At 41.4% G+C, this 9,848-nt stretch overlaps 1 protein-coding gene across 1 annotated transcript; it reads right to left on the reverse strand.

The window, feature by feature from the left end:
• Positions 1-2,049: 2,049 nt before the first annotated feature.
• On the reverse strand, positions 2,050-8,504 carry LOC139463213 (15-hydroxyprostaglandin dehydrogenase [NAD(+)]-like). Its single transcript, XM_071244569.1, has 7 exons — positions 8,412-8,504; positions 6,620-6,743; positions 4,779-4,885; positions 4,101-4,191; positions 3,640-3,716; positions 3,381-3,535; positions 2,050-2,206 (listed from the first exon to the last, which is right to left on the reverse strand). Exons 1-7 carry the CDS (start codon positions 8,502-8,504, stop codon positions 2,092-2,094), a joined length of 762 nt encoding a protein of 253 aa, XP_071100670.1. The 3' UTR covers positions 2,050-2,091.
• Between the last annotated feature and the right edge of the window lie 1,344 nt (positions 8,505-9,848).

A 9,848-nucleotide genomic window follows, 5' to 3' on the forward strand; every position in this document is an offset into this window, starting at 1 on the left:
ACACTATATGTCCTTCTGCATAGTGCTGTGAGGTTAACCCACCAACAAAGACATGACAATGATACGAAAACCAGTGTACATGTATGTGAGGGAAATAAAGCCAATCGGACATTGTTATGTATTTCTTAAGTGTTTCTCTTTATTTGTGAGCAGCAGCAATATGTGCAATTGTACAATGCAGAAGTAGTTCAAAGTTAACCTATTATTTCCTCGTTTGAAGCAAACTGATCATCAACAACACACATGATTAAGTTATTGAGTGACGTATTTTCAACAGGATTTGAATTGAATAATTTTTGGCAAACAAATGTAAAGTAAACTACGGTTATAACGAACTCAATGGGACTACTAATGTTAGTTCGTAATAACCGTAGTTCGCTATAAGCATATATACAACAAATGACCGGTACTAAAAACAAAGGTTCGTTATATCGGTACGTTCGTTATATTATAAGCGTGTTCGTTATAAACGTAGTTTACTGTAAATAGATTCCTGAATTATGTGCTGGTATTTGTGTATGTTAAGATCATCCAACTTTTCCAGACGGCCGTATCCTCGCTATGACATTACAATGTAGACTAACATTTGGTTCCAGAAATAATATGGTGTTATTTTAAAATATATATCTACATGATTAATAATAAAATCCAATAGAGACCAGAACAATGCTTAATTTCAGACTTGCCAAATCATTTTAAACTTGAGTTGGATTCCGTTCTTAATGTATTCATCAGGTTTGGAAGCCGATTATTTCCTATGGTATGTTTACCATAGTATGTGTCCTTCAGTGTTGTCTGTTGTCTGTTGACCTTTGTCAAGCCAGTGTCAGGAATGTCCATATGCATCAGTCATCCAACAAAACTGGATTTTGAATGTGATTTGTCATATGTTTATCAAAATCGTTGGCTGCATGTAATAATTTACCTACATTATCTGAGGTAGTAACTTACACGTGATTACTGTACACGAAACACACGAAGATTGACTATCACTGTTGTGGGTCACTTTATGTGTTTAAATATGTCGACAGAATCCAGATAACATTAGCTGACTGCACATCGTACTTCCTCTATTAGGCGCTCAGAAGTATATTAATTTGGCGCAAGCTGTTGACCCATGTACTGGAGGCACGGCGTCTCGTGTTTAATGCTAGAACAGTGGCAACCCATTACCTTATCGATTTCCAAATTCTAGTCATTCAAAGGGTACACTTTAAGTAAAGGGTCATCATTAATCACCAACAAAATTAATCACAGTATTAGAGGCCCGGCTTCTAGATTTTGGCCATTTACAGACCAGCGTGTAAAGCAGAAATAGCGTCTAATAGAGGAAATAGGGTAGTTGCCGTTTATTGTAAGTCGATAAAAGCACCCGGCCACTGTACCCGAGCGCTACTATGTATCTTGGGTAAGGGAGCAAGTATTTGGCTTTCGGGAGGGGATTTTGGTTGAGAACACCATTCGTTTAAAATGAGCTCAAATATCTTTTTTAATGAATGAAAATAAGGAAGTCATAAGAAGCAACTAACGGGATCGTGTGGCTTGGTTGATGCATGTCATCGTATCCCAAGTATGGGTAGATTGATGCTTATGATGTCAATCACTGGATTGTCTGGTCCTCGATTATTTACAGCCCGTCGTCTTATAACTGGAATATTGTTGAGTGCGGCGTTAAACAACAAAGAAAGAAAGTGAGTTACATGAACTGTTTCGGGATATGCCGTGTTAGCCTTGTTCACCTGACAATCTATGCTCGTCGAACAAGTCGACTTACTGGATCAGATGGCCAGGCTCTGTAACTTGGTTGACAGTGTGTGAACGTACCCCCCGAAGGCGTGGATAGTTACTCGTGATATCAATCAATGGTGTGTTTTTTTCTGGTTCAGATTCGATTACTAGTTATCTACAAACCGCCGTCAGCCGAAATATTGTTGAGTGTGGCGTTAAACAACAAACAGAACATTGAATATAATCAGAGAAACAACATATGAACCGATATTTTATCCACGTTTTTCGTCTTGGGGTATCAAGTGTTATACCTTCGCACGATCTTGCAACCAGCCCGAACAGATGCAGAGCTAACGCTTTTATTTAACGTCTCCATTTCTTGACTTTGGTGCCGAACTTCTCGCTGACGGTGACGATAGCGCCATTTGGAGATTCCTCACGCAGCAGCTCCAAGAACGCTTCTCCCACTTTACTCGGGCTTTCAACAAACACGAAAAAAGGTTCAGCCATCAAGACTATTAAATCAGACTGCGCCTTCAAATCTCGTGATTCATTCCGATTGAATGTAACGCCCAAACATAAGGCGGGTTTACGAGAAGCAGAGAGGAGACTACCATGATGTAAATGGATCGAGTAGAACAGAAACGTGGAAACACCATGTCCGATTCTTAGCCTAGAAGTGGTGACATTTTGAACCAACCACAGGATCTATAATAAGTATGCAGATAACATAACATCAATTCATGGTATGACTTAACAGCATCATTTCACAGTATGTCCACTTTCAGATAACATTGCATCAATTCATGGTATGACTGCTTGAATATATAACAGCATCATTTCATAGTGTATCCACTTTCAGATAGCACATCAATTCATGGTATGACTTCTTGTACATATAACAGTATCATTTCACAGTATGCACACTTTCAGATAGCACAACATCAATTCATGGTTTGTTTGTTGTTTAACCCCGCACTCAGCATTTATTCCAGCCACATGACGGCGGTCTGTACATAATCGAGTCTGGACCAGACAATGCAGTGATTGATATCATGAGCATCGATCCACGCAATTGGGATACGATGACATGCCTCAACCAAGTCAACGAGCCTGACCACCGATCCCGTTAGTCGCCTCTTTCGACAAGAATAGTCGCCTTTTACGGCAAGCATGGGTTGCTGAGGACGAAGTCTACCCCGGATCTTCACGGGTCAAATTCATAATACGTCAAATTGTATAACACAGCACCATTTCATAGTATGCTGACTTTTAGATACTACAATGTCGATTCATGATATGTCGTCTTGTATATCAAAGCATGAATTCATAGTATACCCACTTTCAGATACCTCAACATCGATTCATGGTATGTCATCTTATATATCACAGCATCAATTCATAGTATACCCACTTTCACTAAAGCATATATTTGCTGTATGATAGCACTTGACAGATATAACATAACTAATGTATAATAGTATAATGAAGACATCAGTAGAATGATAACGGGTGTCAGTTAATCACCAAATAAACCTGGTCACGTGACGTTTGATTTCTCCGATATGAACTATAAGTCGCGAATATTATATTAATTATCGTCTACAGACATTTGATGTCTTTCTATTTGTTTTAAAAGGTTGTATACTTACTTCATGATCCCAAACATGTCAAATTGGTCCTGCGCTTCCTGTTTTGGGTAGGGGAAGCGTGGGTCAAGGTCACTTTGAGGCAAGATGGCGGTCTCTGAGAAGGCGGGACACACACAAGCAAAACTTAGGTTAGCTCGTTTATAGTGCGGGTTGTCCTGTCAACGGAGAAATGAGAAACCATAAGATAACGCCCTCTTAAATACCTCTACTTATATGATACATATGAACAACAGGAAACTGGGGATGGAAATACACTCACAGCACAACTCTGGGTGAAGGAAATGACAGCCTGCTTAGAAGCCCCGTATACCGGCAGATGGTATGTGGCCATCAGTCCTGAAAGTGACACACAAGCGTAAGAGTTTGAACAATTCAAATATTACTTGAATAAATGCGATTAATGAAAGACCAGCAGGTTACAGAAATGAATACTAGTACGTTTAATACCTGACAGACCCGTGAAGATACGGGGTAGACTAGGTCTTCCACAACCCATGCTTGCCGCAAAAGGTGACTATGCTTGTCGTGAGAGGCGACTAACGGGATCGGGTGGTCAGGCTCACTGACTTGGTTGATGCATGTCATCGTTTCCCAATTGCGTGGATCGATGCTCATGATGTCAATCACTGGATTGTCTGGTCCAGACTCGATTATTTACAGACCGCCGTCATATGGCTGGAATATTGCTGAGTGCGGGGTTAAACAACAAACAAATGATACCTGACATAGACGCCATGTTGACCACGAGTCCACCTCTCCCTCCGGCACTCATGGCGTCGACAGCCAGAAGGGTACCACGGACCACTGACTTCTGGGAAGAAACCACAATTTATAAAGTATACATGCATAGTGTTATCGGTGCAATGAACAGGGTAAATATGACAATAAGGTCAACTCGTTGGTCTTACTGTTTAAAAAAAATATATACATCGGTGCAAAGTATGCGGGTTCAAAATACTAATGCCTCACGTCCCCAAAAGGTTTAGACTAGTGCTGAGACGAGTCCAAATTTACTACCCGGGTACCTACACCCCTATTACCCGACCCTACCCGGGTACCCACTGTTGGTTTCAAAATATAGGTACAAAATGTCCGATTGGGAATAGTTTGACAGTAGTGTATTTAGATACACGTATAAAACGATATGGTGTGTGCGTGCGTGCGTGCGTGCGTGCGTTTGTGTGTGTGAAGTATTTGTCTGAGGGAAGACTTAGCAGACCAGGAAAACCCCGATAATCTGGAACCGCTTCTTTCACTGCTGAGAACGTCATCACATATAGAACGGGACGTTTCGCCTTACCATGATTCGTTCATCCGAAAATGTGTTGTTTCGTACAATTGCAATGTGAATTGTTCTATCTGGGTTAACGGGTTTCCCATGCCACTATGGTAACCTACCAGGTTGATGTCGATCATCTTTGTCCAGTTCTTCTCGTCAGCTATCCCAGCATTATTCACCACGATGTCCAAGCCGCCATATTTCTCTCTCACTGCGTCGAACACACCTGCTCAGGAAGGTAGATGTCAGTGGCATTATTTCCTTGGCTAAGAGTAACCCAGCTTTGATTTGTTTGTCGTTTTACGCCTCAGTCGAGGGAATTTCAGATATAATCACGACAGCCTGTAAATACTAGTAATCGAACCTGGATCAGTGATACGATGAATTGTTTGTTTGGCTGTTTTAATCGTTTGATGTGTGACCCCCAACTCCGTAGTATTTCAACTATATGACCGACGGGAGGGGAAGGACACGCTCACCTTTCCGCGAACACCTGGCATCATCACTATTTGTTAGTAATTCCTAAACACATTCTCACGATATAGTCGGAATCGTACAATTGACTCTGCTTATGAATATGGACAGTGTTTTGTCGTCGCTTTTATTTAGACGGCGCCATGAATGTTTCGAAGATGCTTCTGTAGTGGCTCATGATGGAGATGGTGGTGGTTCCATAATTGTCCGGGATGTTCTACCTACTGCAGAGGGCACGGGTGGCCCAGTCGTCTAAGGCGCCGCGATTCGCTGTGCAGAGTTGCGTCCCTTGGGCACGCCAGAAACCTATGATTGTGGGTTCGAATCCCGGTTCGCCCCGATTAAGTTTCTAGGTTTGTCAGCACCATACCCGTGCTCGTTGGTTTCACCGAAGTGGTAAACGTCTTAGACCTGCATCACTTCGGGCTTTCCTCCCACATTAAGCTGTCAACTGGAATATTGTTAAAAGCGGCGTTAAACAACTCACTCACTCACTCACTCACTCACTCACTCACTCACTACCTACCTACCTACCTACCTACCTACCTACCTACCTACCTACCTACCTACCTACCTACTGCAAGGACACAGTTACACATCGAATCCCAAAACACATCAACTAGATGAGATATTGGCCCCAGGTGGTGTACCCTCCAAGAGGACCATGCGTCGCTATACAGTTGCCCCGATCTTTCAGAAATATAATGCTCATCCCATCAGTAATTCGACATAAGGCAGGCGTAGGATGGATTGATCTGCTTGCCCGTGAATTTAGCCCCATTGCATAACTCTGAGATGAGCTTGGGCTTCGTGTTTGCAAGAGTCACGCAATGCCACGTGATCTATCAGAGTTTATTCAAGGCCCCTCTCATTATGACACTAGTGAGGAGTATGAGATCAAGGTTCAGAAACATGGATGGGTACAATCACCAGCAGCTTCTTATTGACCTTTTATTTGTAAAATAAATGCATTTGGTAAAGGTGAAATGGTTCCAAACGCCGCGTCCAAGATTATTGCACTTATATAGCGACATGCATGCACGTGTGTGTGTCTACTTGTACTAGTCCGGACTAATACCGATTTATAGTGCTTGCCCACTGAGCTACCATGCCGCAGTTTAACATGAATACCCCACTCAGACACAGAATATTGAGTCCGAGCCGACCAGTCCTTAATGCCGAGCGCCAGAAAGGGTAACAACACATACCATCTTTTAACGTCTTTTGGTATGACGCGGTCGGGGATCGAACCCCAGACCTTATGATCTCAGGGCAGACCGCTATAGGTGGCGGTCTCGAATCCTTTGGGAACTGGAACACAATTTGTTATTTAGAGCCAATATGTCTTTACTAAAATTTGTGAATTTATTTCAAATCCCTTATCATGTAGGCGACGACCATTTAATAGTTATGCTGAATATGTAGAGGGAGTTGCAGGTTACATAGCTATTGAAGGACTCCCGTTACCCGAGACTCAATGAACTACCTTCCAAATCAGCTTCTACCATTACGTCACACTTCATGAAGAACACTCTGTCTTGGCCATGTTGTTCCTGCAATCTGGCTGCAGTCGCTCCCCCCACGTCCACGTTGATGTCGCACACACACACCTGTCAAAATAATGACACAGTAAACTGACAGGCAGATTTTACTTTAGTATCGGGCTTCCGGCCCATAGTACATTCATTTGCATGAAAAAGATATACCCGTACAAGAAGATATGTCAACCCACTTTTGAGGGAATAGAACAGAATGTTTCCTTCCTGGTGTAAAATGAGAATAGTAATTGCATTTTACATTTTACTGTGAAGAACGTAGCGTGGTGTATTTCACGATAAAACATTGTTCTATTATGACGTCATTTCTGGAAATTCGAACATGCGCTCGCAGCTTGATAACGTCGTATATATATATGACGACGTTATTTTGAAGGGGAGTGTCTCGTGAGTTGTTTCCCGTAAATGTAGCTGGGCAACGCAGATAAACGCGATGGCCGAACGACTGCATCCCAAAGCGTGAGAGATATGACAATCGGTTTGGGGAGAAAAGGTACAGGTAATCGAGGATTGTGAAAATATGCGGGAAATACCCACCTGTGCATAAACAGGACTCGCCGACATTTCCAAGATCGGATTCTATTGATTCATCATTACTTAAATACGGGTAAATATTTTTAAAGCTTGTACATTTTATCATCATTTTTAAACACCCCCCACTCGTCGTTCATTTCTTAAATATATTATGCAATGACTTCGTGTATTCCAGGTGAAAAGGTTCAGCTGCTGCGTTTTCGATTCGAGAGATTCTCATCTAAGTATCAATGACTGAGCTGGCGTCTGGTGTTCGTGTTGAGGTGTTACACCTGGCGGCAGGCCATATGAGTTTCCATCGAGCAACAGAATCGGCACGCTCTGGCATCGAGCGTTCATGTTTAAGTCGTAAATGTTTGAGTGACTGAGTGAGTGATGTTTTACGCTGCATTTGACGGTAATACAGCTATAAGTCTATACACGATGGCATGTACATGAACGAGTCTTCACCAGATGAACCAGTGGTTGATATTATGAGAAACGCCCCAAGCCGACGGAGTACAACACGAAATCAATGAAGTCACCAAGTCTGACCACCACACGCATGGTCTATAAAAATGTATATTCGCACATGACCATCGCTGCAAGGTGAATATCTATGTATAAGTATAGATCTGCTGCCCTGCACAGGACCATATATATGCATCAGTAAAGCCTACTGTTCTGCACAGGACAAGATACATGTATCAGTAAAGCCTACTGTTCTGCACAGGACAAGATACATGTATTAGTGAAGCCTACTGTTCTGCATAGGACAAGATACAGGAATCAGTGAAGCCTACTGTTCTGCACGGAACAAGGTAATGTATCAGTAAAGCCTACTGCCCTGCACAGGACAAGATACATGTATCAGTAAAGCCTACTGCCCTGCACAGGACAAGATACTTGTATCAGTAAAGCCTACTGTTCTGCACGGAACAAGGTAATGTATCAGTAAAGCCTACTGTTCTGCACAGGACGAGATACATGTATCAGTAAAGCCTACTGTTCTGCACAGGACAAGATACATGTATCAGTAAAGCCTACTGTTCTGCACAGGACGAGATACATGTATCAGTAAAGCCTACTGTTCTGCACAGGACAAGATACATGTATCAGTAAAGCCTACTGTTCTGCACAGGACAAGGGACATATATCAGTGAAGCCTACTGTTCTGCGCGGGATCTGGGTAACAGCACAGAGTCTTACCTTTGCGCCTTGTGTTAGAAGGGACTCGGCGATAGATTTCCCCAGTCCTTGTGCTGCACCTGTTATTAGAGCTACTTTACCCTCGCACAACATTTCGTCAGTGAAGCTAACAACTGCCTTAATGGATGATGGTAACACAGTGTCCAGTGCACTAACTGCTCGATACACGGATGTCTCGCTAACAGGTTCGTATTTAAGCACTCTTGACTAATAAAAGTTGATTACTGTAAAAACGCAGGGGGTTCATTAAACGTTTGGGGGTGAATGTATATTGACCGGACACGCTGGTCGTACTAATCATTGTATGTCTCCGCTGATTGAAACTGGTTCATAGACATATCACCAGGGTTTCATTCTCATGTTGATTATGTACTCATTAACATGGATGTAACACGAGCGGTTATTTGCATTGCTGTAATATAGCTTGCTGACTAACCAATTGTAATTAACTTGCTGACTGACCAATGTTAATTTTACTTGCTGGGAAACCAATGGTAATTTAGCTTGCTGGGAAACCAATGGTAATTTAGCTTACTGGGAAACCAATGGTAATTTAGCTTGCTGCTAAATTGGCGTCAAGCTATTGTTCCTACGGTTGATTCTGAGCCAGGAATTCACTGGCCATTCTGAACGTGCATTTTATTCAAGTAAAACAATAGGTCATTAGGCAATATTATAAAGAAATTATACATTAACCATATCATGGTTTATTTTATAAATAAGAAGATGTACATGAAGTAAGGTACAATGACGATACAACAAGCATAATAACATGAATACCGGCGTTCAGAAATGTGAATATATACAATCTGTGAATGCATTGCAATTTTTGGAATTAAGCAGTACAACATTTACAACCAATGAGAGGCAATTTTAATTAAACCATCACATATCTGCTCTCGGCAACACAAACATCACATCTTTATTCTCACACCTTATGAGTACCTTCATGAATTTACTTTTGATGCGTTATTTTAATTGGCATGAACGATACGGGAACATTAATATACATTGTCGGATGCCAAGCACCACGTGATATATGTCATGGTGCACTTGACATGCCGGTATCACGTGACAAGCATTTAACCAATAGAATTGCAAAACCAATTCTGTTACCTGATAGAAAATGACCACATCCACAACAATGCGCGGGTGCGAAGAAAGAAACAATTTAAAAACACTCTCTTATTTATTACCTTTCGGCATATTTTTTATTTGTCTTTTTTGTTACCTTATTCATGATTTATCATGTTATCTAACTCCCATATTACAAATGCCAACTTAATATAAAGGTTTGGTAAAATTTAACATAGAATAAATATGTTTATCATAAAGAGTTGTTTCCATTATAATACGATGTAATGATATCTAAGCTTTTCATCTTTCGATTACTCTGTATTAAATTTGAAATGAGAAGAAATCAAGCTCCAAACACAG

Source organism: Haliotis cracherodii, unplaced genomic scaffold (genome assembly GCF_022045235.1).
Source record: "Haliotis cracherodii isolate W230 unplaced genomic scaffold, xgHalCrac1.p SCAF_1, whole genome shotgun sequence".
NCBI lineage: Eukaryota > Metazoa > Mollusca > Gastropoda > Lepetellida > Haliotidae > Haliotis > Haliotis cracherodii.